This window comes from Mastomys coucha, unplaced genomic scaffold, assembly GCF_008632895.1.
Source record: "Mastomys coucha isolate ucsf_1 unplaced genomic scaffold, UCSF_Mcou_1 pScaffold21, whole genome shotgun sequence".
Lineage (NCBI taxonomy): Eukaryota > Metazoa > Chordata > Mammalia > Rodentia > Muridae > Mastomys > Mastomys coucha.
This window is the reverse complement of record NW_022196904.1, coordinates 151944234-151964883: the sequence shown is the minus strand read 5'-3', so window position 1 is coordinate 151964883 and position 20650 is coordinate 151944234. Positions and strand designations below refer to the sequence as shown.

At 37.1% G+C, this 20650-nt stretch overlaps 1 protein-coding gene across 1 annotated transcript in view; it reads left to right on the top strand.

Moving 5' to 3' along the window:
* Window positions 1–17520, top strand: part of LOC116103650 (aldehyde dehydrogenase, cytosolic 1) — a 39634-nt gene extending 22114 nt beyond the window's left edge. The window contains exons 8-13 of the mRNA XM_031389901.1: window positions 681–783; window positions 1466–1650; window positions 9171–9335; window positions 11486–11643; window positions 14757–14831; window positions 16940–17520. Coding sequence (XP_031245761.1) covers window positions 681–783; window positions 1466–1650; window positions 9171–9335; window positions 11486–11643; window positions 14757–14831; window positions 16940–17012 — 759 coding nt within the window. The 3' untranslated portion in view covers window positions 17013–17520. The remainder of the gene's footprint in view (window positions 1–680; window positions 784–1465; window positions 1651–9170; window positions 9336–11485; window positions 11644–14756; window positions 14832–16939) is intronic.
* The last annotated feature ends 3130 nt before the right edge of the window (window positions 17521–20650 follow it).

Below are 20650 nucleotides of genomic sequence, written 5' to 3'. Positions count from 1 at the left end.
AGGTGTGAGGAAGGATGGGGGGAGAGGTGTGGGGAAGGAAGGAGGAGAAGTGTGAGGGAGGAGTGGTGTGGGGAAGAGGGAGGATTAGTAGTGAGTCCACTCTTGTAAATAGTCACCTGGGATTTTTGTACAGATATACATGACATCATCTGAGGCTGACTCGGGTACCTCTCCATGTGCTTCTTCAGGAGACCTCAGGAAAAAAAACTCATGTCCCTCTAGAATCACCAGAAAAGGGCTTAAGAAGGATCTGTGCTGGGAGCTGATCCCAAATCAAGGACCAACATGGAGGTGATCCAGACAGGAAAGAATGCTAGTTTGGCTGGACAGAGTTCTCTGAAGGGCACTAGAGGGGTGAGATGTCAATACCTGAGGTGTTGCTGAGTATTCCTGATCAAATACGGAGAAGACGTTCTGATGAAAATGAAAAATAATCTTTTGTCTGCCCACACATGAAGTCACCTCTTACAGTTGAGATGTCTGCTCTCCTTCCCATGAACATTTTCTGATTTATCTTGCATTTTTAGACCTGAAGATGCCAGATATTGAACAAAACCATTTAATGCTTCTTCCAAATGAAATTGAATGGTAGCAGAAATGTCTTATAAATTGAAAGTATTAAATGAATCTATCCACATAAGAACATGCTAAGCCTCCTCCTCTGCCATATTTGATTTCAGGTTGGCAAGTTAATCAAGGAAGCTGCAGGCAAAAGCAATCTGAAGAGGGTCACCCTGGAGCTCGGGGGAAAGAGCCCTTGCATCGTGTTTGCAGATGCTGACTGTGAGTGCAAGTCCTTTGTTAGCATCTCATCTTCTTCCTCCTGATGCCTGATACTGTCACACAGTCACCTAGAGTCTTACAAAAGACTTTCCTTCAAGGTGGAAGGAGTTAACTAGCATCTGTGGTGACTCTGGGAGTTAACTGTGGTTACTATGGAAAGCTTTTAAATTGTTCCATAATGTAGATCAATTGAGCAGAGAACAATTTTTTTTTCTGGATTGGAATAGATTGCTACTTCCCAGTGTCAATCAGAGATAGCATAAATGGGCTGCATCTAGGATCTATGGGTTGTTTTTGATAGTTCCATATCACAAAATTGCTATTCATGGAATTCATTGATGTCACTATTGTGATTTTTTTGTTTTTCTTTTTTTTTGTTGTTGTTGTTTTTGCTGTTGTTTTTCTGAGACAGGGTTTCTCTGTGTAGCCCTGGCTATCCTGGAACTTACTTTGTAGACCAGGCTGGCCTCGAACCCAGAGATCTGCCTGCCTCTTATTGTTATTATTTCTATGGTAAATAAAATTTAATTTATTACCTGACTTCTAAGTGGTCCATATATTGAGGATGTCTAATCAAATGATTTATCATTTTTCTTTATTACCATGTTGCATCTGAGAGATATAATTGTGTATGCATTCTTTAGAAAATATTTCTTCTCTCCTGTGACTGTTTCCTTTGCAGTGGATAGTGCTGTTGAGTTTGCACACCAAGGAGTGTTCTTCCACCAGGGTCAGATTTGTGTGGCAGCGTCCAGGCTTTTCGTTGAGGAGTCTATTTACGATGAGTTTGTGAGGAGGAGTGTGGAGCGGGCTAAGAAATACGTTCTAGGGAATCCTCTGAACTCAGGAATAAATCAAGGTCCTCAGGTGAGTAAATATTGGAAAGACAGCATTTCAGAAGGAAAACCAATCTTTTTAAGCCTAATTTTGATCGAGTAAGCTTAACTTCTTATTTATGCTCATTGTTAGCTGAAATTATCTTCATCTGGTGATTTAAAGAATCAAACTTCCATCAGCCAAGACATGATTCTATTTTGTGTTGGCTATTTCTTTTTATTACTATTTTATTAGATATTTTCTTTATTTACATGTCATACGGTATCTTCTTTCTGAGTTTCCCCTCAAAAAAATCAAAACAAAACAAACAAAAAGAACAAACCCCTGTTTCCTTCCTCCTCCCCCCTCCCCCTGCTCGCCACCCACTTTCTCTTGCTTACTGCCCCTGGCATTACCCTGCACTGGGGCATAGAACCTTTACAGGGCCAAGGGCCTCTCCTCCTATTAATGACCGACTTGGGCATCCTCTACTATACATATGCTGCTGGAGCGATTGATACCACCATATGTACTCTTTGGTTGGTGGTTTAGTCGCTGGAAGCTCTGAGGGTACTAGTTAGTTCATATTGTTGTTCATCCTAAGGGTCTGCAAACCCTTCAGCTCCTTGGGTCCTCTAGCTTCTTCACTGGGGACCCTGTACTCAGTTCAATGGATGGCTGTGAGCCTCTACTTCTGTATTAGTCAGGTACTGTCAGAGCCTCTCAGGAGACAGCTATATCAGGCTGGATTGTCCTTCCTTCAGTCTCTGCTCCATAGTTAGCCTCTGCAACTCCTTCCATGGGTATTTTGTTCTCCCTTTTAAGAAGGAATGAAGTATAGACATTTTGGTCTTCCTTCTTCTTGAGATTCTTGTGGTTTGTGGATTGTACATTGTGTATTCCAATCTTCTAGGCTAATATCCACTTATCAGAGAGTGCATACGATATGTGTTCTTTTGTGATTGGGTTACCTCACTCAGGATGATATTCTCCAGATCCATCCATATCCCTAAGAATTTTATAAATTCATTGTTTTTAATAGCTGAGTAGTACTCCATTGTATAGATATACCACAATTTCTGTATCCATTCCTCTGTTGAAAGACATCGGGTTGCTTCCAATTTCTGACTATTTTAAATAAGGCTGCTATGAACATGGTGGAACATGTGTCCTTATTACATGTTGGATCATCTTCTGGGTATATGCCCAGGAGTGGTATAGCTGGGTGCTCTGGAAGTACTATGTCCAGTTTCTGGAAGAACCACCAAACTGATTTCCAGAGTGGTTGTACCAGTTTGCAATCCCACCAGCAATGGAGTGTTCCTCTTTCTCCACAACCTCTCCAGCATCTGCTGTCACCTGAGCTTTTTATCCCAGCCATTCTGACTGGTGTGAGGTGGAATCTCAGGGTTGTTTTGATTTGCATTTCCCTGATGACTAAGGATGTTGAACATTTCTTTAGGTTCTTCTCACCCATTCGGTATTTGTCACTTGGGAATTCTTTGTTTAGCTCTGTACCCCATTTTTTAATAGGGTTATTTGGTTCTCTGGAGTCTAACTTCTTGAGTTCTTTGTTTATATTAAATATTAACCCTCTATCAAATGAAGGGTTGATAAAGATCTTTTCCCAATTTGTTGATTGCCATTTTGTCCTATTGACAGTGTCTTTTGCCTTACAGAAGCTTTGCAACTTTATGAGGTCCTCTTTGTCAATTCTTGATCTTAGAGCATAAGCTATTGGTGTTCTGTTCAGGAAATTTTCCACTGTGCTCATGTGCTTGAGACTCTCCCTCACTTTCTTTTCTATAAGTTTTGGTGTATCTGGTTTTATGTGGCGGTCCTGATACACTAGGAATGAGTTTTGTACAAGGAGATAGAAATGGATCGATTTGAATTTTTCTACATGCAAACTGCCAGTTGTGCCAGCAACTAGTTGTTGAAAATGCTCTCTTTTTTTCCACTGGATGATTTTAGTTCCTTTTTCAAAGATCAAGTGACCATAGGTGTGTGGGTTCATTTTTGGGTCTTCAATTCTATTCCATTGACCTACCGGCCTGTCAGTCTACCAATACCATGCAGTTTTTATCACAATTGCTCTGTAGTACAGCTTAAGGTCTGGGATGATGATTCCACCAGAAGTTTCTGTATTGTTGAGAATAGTTTTGGCTATCCTGGGTATTTTTTTGTTATTCGAGATGAATTTGCAGATTGCTCTTTCTAAGTCTGTGAAGAATTGAGTTGGAATTTTGATGGGGATTGCATTGAATCTGTAGATTGCCTTCGGTAAGATGGCCATTTCTACTATATTAATCCTGCCAATCCACGAGCATGGGAGATCTTTCCATCTTCTGAGATCTTCTTCAATTTCCTTCTACGAAGACTTGAAGTTCTTGTCAAACAGATCTTTTACTTGCTTAGTTAGAGTCACACCAAAGTATTTTATATTATTTGTAACTATTGTGAAGGGTGTTGTTTCCCTAATTTCTTTCTCAGCCTGTTTATCCTTTGTGTAGAGGAAGGCCACTGATTTGTTTGAGTTAATTTTATATCCAGCTACTTGGCTGTAGTTGTTTATCAGGTTTAGGAGCTCTCTGGTGGAATTTTTGGGGTCAATTAAGTATACTATCATATCATCAGCAAATAGTGATAATTTGACTTCTTCCTTTCCAATTCATATCCCTTTGATCTCCTTTTGTTGTCTAATTGCTCTGGCTAGGACTTCAAGTACAATATTGAATAGGTAGGGAGAGAGTGGGCAGTCTTGTTTACTCCCTGATTTTAGTGGGATTGCTTCAAGTGTCTCTCCATTTAGTTTGATGTTGGCTACTGGTTTTCTGTATGTTGCTTTTACTATGGTTAAGAATAGGCCTTAAATTCCTGATCTATCCAAGACTTTTATCAAGAAGGGCTGTTGGATTTTGTCAAATGCTTTCTCAGCATCTAATGAGATGATCATATGTTTTTTTCTTTGAGTTTGTTTATATAGTGAATTATGTTGATGGGTTTCCGTATATTGAACCATCCCTGCAACCCTGGGATGAAGCTTACTGGATGATTGTTTTTATGTGTTCTTGGATTCGGTTTGCAAGAATTTTATTGAATATTTTTGCTTCGATATTCATAAGGGAAATTGGTCTGAAGTTTTCTTTCTTCATTAGGTCTTTGTGTGGTTTAGGTATCAGAATAATTGTGGCTTCATTGAACAAATTTGGTAGAGTTCCTTCTGTTACTATTTTGTGGAAAAGTTTGAGGAATATTGGTATTAGGTCCTCTTTGAAGGTCTGATAAAACTGCACTAAACCCATCTGGTCTTTTTTTTTTTTTGGTTAGAAGACTGTTAATGACTGTTTCTATTTCATTAACAGATATGGGACTATTTAGATCATTGATCTGATCTTGATTTAACTTTGGTACCTGGTATCTGTCTAGAAAATTGTCCATTTCATCCAGGTTTTTCTGTTCTCTGGGCTGCTGACAGATTTCTCTCTTTAGTTGTCAAAAGCCCGAAATTCCCAGGACTCTGGATTTCTTCTTCATAGGTAGATCTACTGGAGATATGAATGTCTCTGCTTCTCTCACTCAGAAGTCACCTTTTCCTCTTGTTCTTGGACTGTTGTTCATGCTCTTGGACCTTTGGCTCTGTGTTCCCTCCTGCCTCTGGCTCCTGCTCTGAATCAGAGATCCTCAAGACGAGACAGTTTTCCACACACCCACAGGGGACACTGACCTTATTTGGGGACTGAGTTGTTATAACAGGGTGAGGCAGTCTACTCACATCTGATGAGTAAAGGAAGGCATGCTGCTGAACACCGTACAGTGAACAGGAAACCTGACAACAGCATTTATTTCCTGAAATGCTAGTAGAATCACTTTTAAGAACTGTGCTCTGGGGACTGGATGTTGACTTTAGTATAGTCATTCTTTCACATTAAATATGCTACAGTGTATCTCACTACTGACACAAACTTCATTGAATTTTAAAATAAGTATAATCTAAATTCAATTAACAAAAACTTGGAGGTCATTGCTACCAACTATACCTTGAGAGAGGAGTCTGACAAAACCATAAAATTTAAAAAAGACATGGTCACTGGTGTCTCTGGATGCAATTAATTAGGAAGAATGTTTTTGAATTGTCTACTTAGCACAAATACCCAAATAGGAAAATCTTAGGACAAAACCATTGGCAAGCATTGAAAACCCAAAGCTATAAGGTAACTGTCAAGTGAAACAATTGTTGTTTTGTATCAATGTCATTGTATTTTTTTTACCATTGAGTTCAGAGATTAAATAGAAGTAATTGCTGATTTTTATCAAATTTGGTAATTTTTTCAAATTTGTACTTAAGTTTGTCTCGTAGTCCAGAAAAATGTGTAATTCTGAGTGTTTTTGTTGATACTATTCTTTTTCTTATTATCTATTGGTCTGTCTACATAAACATAAAATACTTTTATCATCAGGTATATGGTGAGAAGTCAGAAGATATGGATAGTAGATGGATGGTATGCTGGGACTTTGACCAACACAAAACTTTGGAAGTCCCAGGTTTAACAATGCTTATATGTATTTTATTTTAGAAGAGAGAGATGTTTCTCTCTCTCTTTCTCTCTCCTAAAATAAAAAGGAGCTTATGGGAAGAGAGATACATTGACCAAACTCTTGCTTACCATCTCTTCTACTACTGGCTGATTTACCAAGTCTTTTTAAACTTAGTTTTGGAATTCATACTGAGTCACGATCAAATTGGTATGGAGAAGTTTAGGCCATATATCTGTGCATGAAAAATATTTTTTACAATTTTTTACGTTTTTGAAAGATTATCAAGAAAATGTATTTGAGTTTTACAGAAGTTATAATAGGTGTGTTGTTTATTTTGCATTACATATTAGTGTTCATAAACGGATAGTTTTTTCATTTATAAAGTATTTTCTATCTGAATTCATCCATACACTTACACAATATACATATATATGGGATATGGAATGAGTAGTTTCATTTGAAAAAGTAATTTGACTTTTTTTTCTACTCAGTTTATTTGCCAATAAAGAGGACATAGTAATATTAACCTTGAGGATTCTTTACACACTGAAGTGAGACTATGCTTATTTTGCTGCATATTCATAAATCTCCATTAAATAAATAACAACTAAATCCCTTTATGCATGGTAACAATCAACTTCACTTCTTAGATATAAGGATTTTTAATTTGAGAATTTAAAAAATTTGAGAATTTTATGTGAGGCATTTCTACTCTTCTCTTTTCTCCCCTCCATCTCTTCCCTTGTTCCCTCCCTCCCTCCACCTGAATGTGTCTTCTTTAATTATTGCTATACATATCTAAATATCATGTATATAACCTGCTGAGTGCATTTGGCATAGCTTGTATGTGTAGAGAGTTCACGGATTGGGATTGAATAACCTATCAAGAGTTCTTCTTTGGCAAAACTGAAGTCCTCTGACATCTGCTATTCATCTCCTGTGGTTCTTCCTGTGGTGTAGGTCCTTGTGAGATTTTCTCCAACCATGTCAGCTTGTCAGATGTTTTTTGTCATTGTGTGGGTCTTGTTTAGCTGAGCTCATTTTGCAGATTTCATGGGTGCAGCTTCCAAATCATATATATAGCAGACACTTTCGCACAGCAGACATCCTGCTTCCCGATTATTTAAATAATAACATGGCTACTATAAACTTCCTGGCTCCTAATTTACAGTGCTTCCCAGGCCATAGTATAGGAGTTATATTGAGATGTATCAACTGAATTAATACATTTTAATATCTATTTTCAATGCTCTTGTTGGACTATGGTTGCTAAACATGTTTTCCATAGATATGCTTGTGGTTTTTTTTTTAATTATCATTTATCTGGTTTTTAGCACATCAAATCTAGAGAATCAGATAATTTTTATATTCAAAGAATTGAAGGATATATTTTATACCATTATAACAATATCATGATTTATTTATTTTCCTAGACTGGCCATGAAACAATAAAGGCCTCTTCTATACACAAGAATCATTGAATGGGGCCAGATATTGATAAAGAAAGTCAAGATTATCAGTAGTCAATCTGAAACCTTACAAGTCAAACTGAATATGTCCTTACTGAGCAGATCTAATAACATTGACACTTAGCCCTGTTTTATTAATTGATATGAAGCGATACCAATATCCTCATTTTAAAACAACCATTAGAATTCCATAATAGGCTAGAATGAAGATATTATTTTGGGGGAGAATATCCCTTTCAGTGACATGTACAGGAAATTTTACAGCAACATGGTACCAGATACTGTGCCACAGTTTATAAAATTATAATGGATTGTGGTGGCATTTACTCTACTTGCATGGTAGAACTGAGTTAAGGGCAATTAGAGAGCATGCATGGAATCTCTTCTGACTCATGAATGACTGAGGAGATTGACAGAGCCCAAGACTATGAAGAATGCCATTTTCAAGTCACAACGAGAGACAGGTTGCATACACAAAAACCTGATCCTCTTCATAGTGGTTTGATCTCTGTTTTTTTTGTTTTATTTTTTTTAGCATACTCCCTCCCTGCACTATCTCACCTCAGATAGCTTGTTTTTTTCCAATAATGTGAAATCTAAGAGATAATCATTTCCCCCTTCCATGAGAGATGAGGTAAGGAGAGGACCCCACATTCCAATGCAGTGTGACATGAATAGAATTGTTCTGATATCACCAAACAGAACTCTGACCTCCTTTTCATTTTTCCTTATGTAAAATATTTGTTAAAATATTGCATCAATGGAAGTGGAGGCCCTTGATCCTGTGAAGGCTTGATGCCCCAGTGTAGGGGAATGCTAGGGGGAGTGGGTGGATGGGTTGGGGAGCACCCTCATAGAAGTGGGGAGGGGGGATGGAATGGGGGTTTGTTGAGGGAAAACTGGGAAAGGGGTTACCATTTGAAATGTAAATAAATAAAATATCCAATAAAAATACTGCACATTTATGGTAACTGTCATATGCTTAGACATACTTTGTCCGTTGAAGTATAAAGAGGATAAGAAGAATCTGTTAGCTGTTGGGTGCAACCTACTGAGTTGAACTGGGGATGATCCCAAACTATGGTAACTAGAGATGCCAGGTCATTCATGACTTAGGGATGTACTGGCTTTGTCTCTGTCTCTGAAGAAAGAGGTCTCTATCAAAAGCATCTGGTTCTCAAGTGATATACCCACTGCACCTGAGTCCAAGTCCACTGTTTCACTTCATTCCTTTTTCTCACTCAGGACTAAGATTCCAAACCAATGTGTTCAGTCATTAATGTATTTTTTCTTCCAACGTGATCAAAAACCAGTTGTATGAAAGTTTCATGTATTCTCATATTGTTGATTTCTATTCTTTCCTAACTGTTCTAAATTTAAATACATCCAAGCATTCTTTCCTGAAAATTCATGAGAAAGAAAACATACTGGAAAGTGAGATAAATGTATGTCACCTGTTTTGAATGATTAGATTTAATATGAATATCCTGGCATTTTTGAAGCCTTCATTCACAATATGTTATCTTTATCATCGCTCTTTTGCCTGTGATTTCTCTCAACTAGATTGACAAGGAACAACATAATAAAATACTTGATCTTATTGAGAGTGGGAAGAAAGAAGGAGCCAAACTGGAGTGTGGTGGAGGACGCTGGGGGAACAAAGGCTTCTTTGTTCAGCCCACAGTCTTCTCCAATGTGACTGATGAGATGCGCATTGCCAAAGAGGAGGTAATGTTTCCTGTGGTTCTGTTTCTATGCTTACCATGTTCTCTCTGTGTAAGCTGGGTGTCCCTCTAATAACTCAGCTTCTTGAATATCATTTTCCTGAAACGTTGGTGATAAAGTCTTATATATTTTGTGAATAAGACTGAGCACTGATGAGCCCAGTGGGCCTACAAAGGGTTATCAAACAAACAATAAGTTACAACAGCTTTTTGTAAGTGCTTCATTCACAGTCTCCAAGGAATGAGAAATGATGCTGTCATTTGTACAAACAAGAACAATTATGCACATATAAAGTTACTTATGTCAGGCACAGAAGGACAAGTATTTACTGATCTCAATAATAAGAAGAACATAAAAAAGTCAACCTGACTTCATAGAGACAGAATGGACTGGCTTTGTAAGGGGAATGAGGGTAACTCCTAGGAGCACGAACAATCTAAGGAACACCAATAAAGATGGTACCCAAATATTCAACATATAAGTAAGAAGGACAATTTGTGATTAAAATGACTACTAATTATACTTCACAAGTGTGAGAAATTTTAGTATATACAATGATATGTGTACTTAAACAATGGAAGTGTCATTCACTACACCCCAATAAGAAAATACTATGACTCAAATACATGGAATCATAATCATAATTCCCATTCAATGAATTTATACTCATGTCCCTGATGTGACAGAGGATCTGAGAGGTTATTTTTGTTACCTCCATAATATCAGCAAATAAAGAGATAAAGGGAATATTTAGCTTTGCAAGAAAAGGAAATAAATATAAAGAACAAATAAAAATCGTATGTATGTGGATAATTCACCATATTCAGGTTCACTCCTTAACTGCATTTGAATTTCTGTACTTATTGGACGATTCTTCCTTGGTTAGAGCTATTTTAGAACTTGATTAACAAGGGCAGGAAAGACAATAAAGCAGAAAGTAGTCTTCACTCAAGGAAACATTTATTGTGCTTCTATAATGGATCCAGTCAGAATATCTCACTTGATGCTTCAAAATAGGAGTCAAGAGTCTATACCATGTCAGCTAAATTGCTGCAACTCTGTAAACCCTCTGAAGTCCTGCTCCACCTCCTTCCCATTTCCAATGTTCACACTGTTATGTCTCTCAATGATGGGGTCATGACAGTTTAGAATTTCAGGATCTGTTCCCAGCCTTCAGGGAATGGTCCTTACCATTCCCTATACAGTTGCACTATATAACTCAAATAGACTCAGAACCAATTTTTACCAATTTATGTTCACATTTCCAAGGAAATTATAGTAGCATTCAAAGAAGCCTCTCTTTTTTAAATTTTGATTAACATATTATTAAAATATAGAAACTTATCTAGAGAAATATCCAAGTGTTTCCTCTTACCTGGAGGGTGAGATATAAACTGAGTGGCATGTGGGTTTTACTGACTAGATTCCAGTAGAAGTGAAGAGCTGACTCACATTGGATTAGACAAGCTGTGACTCTTGTTTCCTGTTCTGTGACTCCAGCCCCTGTCAGAGACTTCAGGCTTTGGTTACAAAGGATGGTTCTGGACTTAGGTTTCCTGTAATAAGTTTGGTTGTTTGTTTCTTTGTTGGTAATGCTGTATATGGTTGGTGACTAGCAGAATCTGAGTAAAAACTTGGGCTATGTTCTATTTTAGCCACGTTTTATAATTATAAAAGTATCCAAGTATAAAAAGGATGATATTTAAATCAATGATACATTGCTGTTTAAAACATACACATTGTTCCCAGTCATTGTCTATTTGTTACTATTAGAGCAAAGCACTGCTTTCTTGGTCTTGTTGTTCTGTGCAGTAACTTAAACAATGAAGGCAACTGGAGTTGTTTTAAGATTTTTATAAGAAAATGATGCAGTTAGTGCATTGATGTTCAGTTCTATTTTGGGCAGCTGTGTTGCAGGATGTAAGACAAATGCTGTAGTAACAATTGGTGTCTGCTCCACATAGAATGTCATACACGATCACACCCTCTCTTTCACTGGCCATGGCCACCTATTCTAATTCTTACACACAGATCTTAAATGAAAGACAGCACCTTAGCCAAAGAAGAATGGTTTCTAGGTAAGCATATGTACTGTGCTTAAAGCGTAAGCAGTCTCTATACTGTTAACCTATTTTTCTGTCATCCTTCTGTAGATATTTGGACCAGTGCAACAAATCATGAAGTTTAAGTCTATAGATGATGTGATCAAGAGAGCAAACAATACTACCTATGGTCTAGCAGCAGGAGTCTTCACGAAAGACCTGGATAGGGCCATCACTGTGTCTTCTGCTCTACAGGCCGGGGTAGTGTGGTAAGTGCAGCTGCAGTAAGGTGTGTCCTTCATGTATCAGCCATGTAGGTAGACTGATATCACTTCCCCTAGACTTTAGCTTTTATAGAGCTTATTTGATCTGTTATGAAGGTAGTTTCTGTATATAAAAACAGACATTATCATCATGCAACTTTTCAAATTACTTATGTAGAACATTGACCACTTCATGGCTGTTTGATTTATACTATATATACATATATATACATATAGTAATATATATATACTATAATAATGCTATGAATATGTGAGATGAAAGAAAAATTCTATCATAGTCAACTTTATAATAGACAGTTTATTTTGGTACCTTATAGAAATTATTATTGTTGCTATTATCAACTTGCCATGCTTAAAATCAAGCTTAAGATGTTATATTAGCTGAGTGCATACTCTATCCTAGTCTCCTTTATGCTTTTTAATATGAGACAGGAAATCACTTTATTGCTCAATATGGCCTTGAACTCACTCTGTGGCCCATACTTGTGTTGGATTTCTTACCCTCCTGCATCATGCTTCTGAGTAGGTGGGCTGGGTATGATGCTATTCTTTTAACAACTTAATTTATGAATATGGTAATTTGGCTTGCACATGTGTCCGTGCATCATGTAAGTTCCTGAGGCATATGGAAATCAGAAAAGGCCATCAGAGTAGCTGAAACCGTAAGCCACAAGGATGTGGGTACTGGGAACCTATTGAAGCCCTTCATAAGAGCAGCAAGTACTGTTAACGTCATTTCTCCACCCTTTTCTCTAGCTCTTGACTTAGTTTGTTCTTTGATTTTTTTAAATTAAGATTTATTTATTTATTTAGTAAGCTATCTTCACGCACACCAGAAGAGGGCATCAGATCACATTCCAAATGGTTGTGAGCCACTATGTGAGCTGGGAATTGAATTCAGGACCCCTGGAAGAGCAACCAGTGCTCTCAACCATTGAGCTAATGCTCTAGCCCTTGTTATTTGATTTTTATAATTTAACTTTAATACAAATTCTCAGGTTGTGCCTCTCAAAGGCTGTGCTCCTCTTCTGGACTCTTTCCTCAGCGCCCTTGCCTCAGCAAGCCTCCCTTCCCTCAGTCCCAGCTACAGCTCAAGCTATTTCCATTCTCTTTCCTGGTCCAGTTAAGGAAAATCAGGTACAGAAAACCATCCTAAGGGATGCTGCCAAGCAGTTCTTGGTCTTCTTGATAACCTGAAGAATCTTTTCTTCCTGGCAAAGTGAGAGTCACCATTTAGCAACTATTGGCTCAAAGTTGCAAAGAGTTTCTTAGATTTTATCTTTACCTGACAACTACTAGTTGTTATCCCAAACCTTATCTATGATAAAGAAAAACAAAACAAAACCAGATTAAGTAACTTATCAAGATGATACATTGAATTAGTGGAGGTGAGAGACTGCCCTTCAGTGCTCTCTAGGAAAAAGTCTCAACTTTCACCATGTACAAGTTTAAACAGCGTGACACTAAAATGTCAAATCCAAAATGCTCAGAAATATGGCAACATAATGTTTGTATTTTGGACCACTTAAAATGTGATATTTTCAAATATGAATTTTTAACCAGTAATGTGAATAATTCATAGTCTCAAAAAACTCCCCAATCTAAAAGAGTTGTGGTCCCCTGAATTTCAGAGAAGGAGTACTCATCTGAGAGCTTCAATACATGTAATGTGGGGTTGAGCAGGAGTTGATTCAGCAAGGAAAGTCCTTGGTGTGCAAGCCTCAGAGATCAGTTTCATTCTAGCTTCCATGGACAAACCTGACATGCTGGCCTGTGCTTCTGAGTCTGTCATTGTGGCCATAGCTGGAGGCAGAAGCGTGCCTGGAATTTACTGGTCAGGCAATTTAGCTAAATTGGTGAGCTCCAGGCTCAGTGGGAGATGTAGTCTCAAAAGGTAAGATGGCGAGAAAATGAAAAACTAAACCAAAACCAACCCTTTACCTCTAGGCTTCATTTAGTTTCTCAAGTGTGTGCATGTACACACACACACACACACACACACACACACACACACATACACACATGATTAATGAAAATATATATAAACAACCAGATGAGGGATAAGGATGTGAACCAAACATGTTGATCATAGTATGTTTTTGCAGTTTACTCTGACATTGGTCTTTTATTGAATGAAACTTTTCAAAACTACTGTATAATGTTAATATACAACTAGCATTAGTCAGTATAACTCAAAATCTTTTTTTTTTATAGTGACATTTCTCCTCATTTCTTAAAGGAAATAAATCAAATTCTTATTTAGTTATCATAACTAATGATCAATAGATTTTTTTGCTATGATTAAAGTACTAGTAAATTCAGTGTTACTAACTCTTGCATATTCACAGTCTACATTTACTAAAAATTTGCTGTGTACTATGTATTTTTATAAGTCATCTGGCAGAGGTTAACCGGAGCACTATAAAATATAAAACACCATCCTCTCTACATTAACATTAAACTAATTGTTCCTGGCCCGCACAATTGCACCCCTCAACACTCCTCCTTGTTACCTTGGTCTATTTCTAAGCTTCTCTTTAATTCTATTCTCATTTAATACTATTTTTTCTGTAGAAACATCTTCAAAAATATTTCTAAATATATTACCAGATTGAATAATTAGGCCTAATTCCTCCCATTATTTCTGTTTAAACCATCTTTTGATCAATGAATGAAACAAATGAAGTAAAAACTGACAAATTTTATAATTGCTAAAGAGAGTTGATTTTAGACTACTAAGTATATGAACTTCAAGATTACCACAAAGCTTCCTGCACAGAGGGCTTTAAAGAACACCATTCTATCCAGGCCTCAGACACCTCTGTTTATGGTACATTGATTCTTCCCTCAGTGATGACTCAAACTAACTTTTTAAAAAATAACTACTCATAACTATAATTATAGAATTCATTTCTGGGTAATATGTCAGTGCTTTTTGCATTATAAATTATAGCACTGCTTTTCATGTCAGCGATCATATTAGGTTGAAACAAAGGAATTCTTAAGGCAATCTCTGAATATTTAAATGTATAGTTCAGAAATTACAGCATGAGTTCACTGTTTTCTGTAGTAGGCTAGGCTTCTCTTCTCTGTTTTAGGGTGAACTGCTATTTGTATACCTCTGTCCAGTGCCCATTCGGTGGATTCAAGATGTCTGGAAATGGGCGAGAAATGTAAGTTAAACTTGAAATTACAATAAATACCCAAGTTTGTGAAAAGGAGAACCACTCCCAGGAAACTGATCTATTTTCACTCCTGCTTTTAGAATAGCCTATGGTATATGATAGTAGAAACTGTTTGGGACACATTTTCAGAAAGTAGAAAGTAGTAAACATGATCTTGAGATGCAGTAATTAAATATGGAAACACTCTAGGTGTTCAAATATACCTCCTAAATAAATGAGAGCTTCCTGACCTCAAATTGATATGGTGACGTCTACCTTACAACAATGGGGCATCTATTAAATAAGCCATTTGCTGCAAAATGTCTATAGAGAATTATTGAGGTGATTACTGCTAATGACTCCTTCCAAGAGTTAGAATGTCATTCATTCTGAAAGACAGACAAACAGAATTAACAAATTTGGGAGCAGGCTTCCCAAAGGACCTCCTAGAGTGAACTCAGATGAATATTTATTTTCTTGACAGTATTGGTCAAATCAGTTTAGCAAACATTTGACCAAGCCTTTATTAGGGCTTTTTTTCTTGGTACCGAGTCGAGGCAGACAGAGCTTAGCCTCACACACATCATGTGGACTGTCCTGAGAGAAGCTCAGCTGCTGGATGCAGGGTTACTAGAAATGCAGCTTTGACCTCATCTAGATAAACTGAACTACAATCAATAGTTGATGACTAGCCCAGAAGATTGGTGTACAAGAGTTAGAAGGCAGAGCTAGTAATGTATAGAGTTTTCTTAGCTAGGGAGAACTGTAAGCAGATAGATACTCCTGTGGTCTGCATTAAAATAATAAATGCACAGAATTTCTGAGGAAGATGACTCATGGCAGCCTCATTGTGACAATATACTTATAAGTCTCCTGAGAGTACCCAGTGCCTTAATAATCCTAAATATTTGGAATAGCAAGTTTGTCAAATTTACAGGCTAATTTGTTTGCCTCTTTGACATAAAATATTTATTAAAACACTACATTTTAATGAACTTTAGACAAGCTCCTCAATTATGTTGAAAAACACGTTGTTGAGATTTTCAAGGGATACGTTAAGAAGCTTAAATTATCCACAAAAAACAATCAATATATAGGGATTACTGATTGCTCAGGAGAATAAGATATCTTTTATATGTATGTCTGAATCAGGAGAAAAGCTGGTAGGGAAGTACCACAATGCAGCTCCTTTGCAATCTTATGTGTGTATAGGTTTTATGATCCTGAGAACAGTCCTATATACATGTCATTTAATCATCATATCCAAGCAATGCAGAACATAATTGAGTAAAATCCCTCCAAACTACATCACCCACCAGGTGGAAACAAATCATAATTTCCAAAATTGGTTTCAGGTAAAGTCCTAGTAAGTTACTGTGGCACCCACAGATGAATGTGATTCAGTTTCTGATCAACTGAGCTTGGCTTGAAATAAATGTACAATGGAATGTTAAGTAATAGAATCCTAAAATCTGAGAAGTCTGAATCAGACTACTCTTTATTCTCGTTCTTTCTTAAAAAGGGATATAAGAAAAAAAAATCTCACCAACAAAGATTAGGTGTCTGTGTGACCCAGAATCAGAAGAGACTGTTAAAACCACAGCTTTAGAAGAACAGAACATTCACCATGAAGGAAAGTTGAGTCTTGGCTGCTCTCTACCTCCTCATCACTACCCCTTCTGTGCCAGGCAGATGGTGAATGCAGCCTATAGGGCAGCTGGTGGTTTATTCTGAGGCTCTTCAGTGACCAAACAGTGCAAGGCAAACTTCACTTTCCTTAGTTATTGCTCTGATAAAATCTAATCAGATTGAATTATGTCATAGTAGATATATTGATCAAGTAGAACAGAGAAACAATAGATATCTTCTCTGAAAATAAGCCAAATCCATAATTATTTAAAATAAGAGACAACTTAAAGAATATTTTTTCTTGGTCATAAAACTTATGGTCATCTAGGAATAATGTGAACTACTATGTAGTCAGTAAATATTTTACATCGTCCCTAGTCAGATAAGCAAGGAAAAAACTACCACTAATTTACAAGGGATTACATTGTCTTATAGACTTACACAGCACTACACAAGCATATTTATTGGCAATTTTCTTCCCTCTCTAGGGGTGAAGAGGGTGTTTATGAATACACTGAGCTCAAGACAGTTGCAATGAAAATATCTCAGAAGAACTCCTAAAGAAGTCATCAGAGTGAAGAGAAACTCGAAGCAGTGGCTACACATCTCCCACAGTCACCAATAGAGTGGTGTTTTACTATACTTGCTTCTTCTGTTGATTCCATAACCATAAGGAATTCATCAGAATTACTGTTACTCATAGAAAGGATGTAGCTTAATCTGAAGAATCATTCATCCTCTAATATGTGGACCCAATTTATATCCCAGAACAAAAGGGTACATTTACGTGCAAGTTCTCTGTAGCTCTGTCATGATCAGGTGCTTTTCATTGTAGCTACTTGTCTAGATTACTCTTTTGGTAAGGTGGACCAGGTGTGATTTAAGCTGTGTCCCTTGGTGACTCCTTGAACTACTCACCATGCATGGTAATGAAAAGTCAGCTGCTCTATTCTTCGGGGTTATTCCTCTGAGTGTTATGAAATAATTTCTAGAATGCCATGACTCATTGTCAAATGAAATGCCTAGCTGTAATTAGAATTCAAAGCTTAATAAAGGCAATCTCACATGATTTTGTTCAGTTTGAATTTTTTTTAAAAAAAATTATATATATATATATATATATATACAGACTTTGAGAGTGTCATATATGTGTGTAGTGCATTGTGATCATATACAACCCCACTCTCTCCTCTGACTCCCCCCAGATTTGCATTCATGAACATCCACATCTCAATTTCAAGTACTTTTACGTTTATTATGACACACTGAATCCAGTAATGCTTCCCACATGCACGTGAGTGTTGAGCCATTCGCTGGGGCATTATCAATCTATCAGGAGCCATACTCTGGAGAAAACTGACTTTCCTTCTGCTAGCAGCCATCAGGAGCTAGTAGCTCCACTTAGGAAGAAGGCTTTTGTGTTTTTCCTCCACCCATGCTGTAATGGTGGCTGGCATTGCCTTGCACAGGCCTTATGTAGTTAACAACAACCACCATGAGATCATGAATACACTAACACTGTCATGTTTAGAAGGCACTATTGTGTAGCAGTCTTCTTTGACCTCTGTTCTTCTGGCCATTATAGTATTCTGACCCTTCTTTAATGATGTTCCCTAGGCCTTGGGGAGAGGAGATGTAATATATAAGTTCCTTTTGTGGCTGAGTACCCCATGGAGAATTATTCTCTGCACTTTAGGCAGGTTGTGAAACTCTCTATTAATCATCATTCTCTGAAAAGGAAACTTCCCTAAACAAGACTGGGATATGCACTAACTTATGGGCGAAGATGTAAGTCTTTGGAGGAAGTTTGCTACTCCTCCTCTTAGCTTGTTTTAGAGCACAGGGTTCACAGCTGGATAGGAGTGTTGATGACATTCTCCCACGAAATGTCCATTATACCTTCTGTCTCTTTGAAAGGTAGACAGCAGGAAGAAGGCTTATAAGTTAGGACCAGCTTGATTCCTCAATTTCCTATCAGTGGAGTGTGCATTGTCTTCAGAAATGAGATGTCATTCTGGTGGACAACCAGAGAAATAAATGGCTTTATCTCGTCTTGTTTGGGGATTCTTTGGGACTCCCAACATGAAGAGGGTATCCTAATCCTGACCAATTATATGTATATATATATATATATATATATATCATATATATATATGATATATGTATATATCTCATATATATATAAAATACATGTAAAAATCGTAGGTTTCATATTTTTTTCAAACACCCTTATTCATTAATTGTAGTTGTCCCTCCACATAACACCTAAGCCTATAGCCTGTTCCTGTTCCTTGTTTTATTACTTTAAGAGTTTCAGGTATAACACTGAGATCTTTCTTCTATTTGGAAATTAATTTTGCTCGGGATATGACTGATTATTTCTTCAGTTAGGTAATCCGATTTTCTAACCACCATTTGATGAAGATGTTGTATTTTCTTCAACATATCTTCTTTGGCATTTTTGTTAATGATCTAGCTCTAGGTACATGAAATCATATATCAAGGTCCTCAATTTTGTTTGAGTAATCAATATGTCTGTTCTTATGCCAGTATCATGCTTGTTTTACCATGGTGGCACTGTATTATACCTTGAAACCAGGAATGCCTATACCTTAAGCAGTGTTAGTAGTGTTCTAAATTTTTTTGGCTGTGTAAATTTTAGGATTTATTTTTCAGTTTCTGTAAAGGATTGTCATGGAATTTTGATGTGGATCTGTACATTGTTCTTGTTAACATGGTTATTTCTATAACATTTGTCCACTAACCCATGATCATGTGTGATCTCTCCATCTTCTGGTGTTTTCTACTATCCAATATTCTTCAATATTTTAGTTTTCATTACAATAGCTCTTTCACTTACTTGGTTAGGCTTATCCCAAAGTATTTGATTTGAGTTGATTCGGTTGAGAATGGAATTGCTTCTCCGATTTTTTTTCAGTATGTCTGTCTTTGGCATATAGGAAAGTAACAGATTTGGCTATGTTAGGCTTGTAATCTGCTATTGTGGTCAGAGTGTTTATCAGCTCTAGGAGATATATATGGTGAAGTCATTGTAAATTTCCATGTATAGAATTATATCTTCTACAAATATGAATACTTTGACTTCTTTCTTTCCTACTTGTATTTCCTCATTTCCTTTGTTTGTCTTATTGTTCTAGCTATCCCTTAAAGGATTATGTTGAGTAATAGTGTTGAAAGTGGTCATGTGTGTATTGTCCTTAACTTAGCTGGAGTGTTTGAGTGTTTCCACTTAACACACTTGTCACCATAGATATTTTTTAATATAGGCTTTAATATGCTGAGATATATTTCCACTATCTCTAGCCTCTCAAAAGTTCTGGTCATGAAAGAATGTTGGTTTTGTCAAAGCCTTTTCTTTTTTGGGGGTTTCCAGACAGGGTTTCTCTGTGTAGCCCTGGCTGTTCTGGAACTCACTCTGTAGACCAGGCTGGCCTCCAACTCAGAAATATGCCTGCCTCTGCCTCCCAAGTGCTGGGATTAAAGGCGTGTAACACTACTGCCCAGCTAAAGCCTTTTCTGAATCAGCTGATATGGCCATGCAATTTCTGCTTCTGAGTCCATCCACTTCTATGATGAATTGTATGTATTGATTTGCATTTATTGAACCACACTTACATGATTGTAATGAAGTCATCATGTGGGGAATGGTTATTTGCTTATGTTCTTGACTTGATCTGAAATATGCTATTATGAATATTTCATATGCTAGTCATGGAGATTGGCCTGTGATTATATTTCTGTTGTTTCATTATCTGACTTTGATATCAAAGAAATTATGGTTTTATTAAAAGCATTTGTAGATATGTTGCCCTCCCTATTGTTTTATATTTTTTATTAATTAGTTATTTTATTTATTTCCCAAATATTGTCCCCTCTAGTAGAGTTCATTCCCCCATACCCATTTCCCTACAACTCTGAGAGTGTGACCCACTCAGGCATCCCTCTCCCTGGGGAATCAAATCTCTATAAGAATTAGGCATATCCTCTTCCACTTAGTCCAAGTAAGGCAGTCCTCTGCTACATATGTGCCAGGGGCCTCAGACCAGCCTGTGTATGCATTTTGGTTGGTGACTAAGTCTCTAGGAGCTCCCTGGGAATCCAGGTTACTTGACACTGTTTGTCTTCCTATAGGTTTGCCATCCCTTTCAGTTCCTTCAATGTTTCTCCTAAATCTTCAA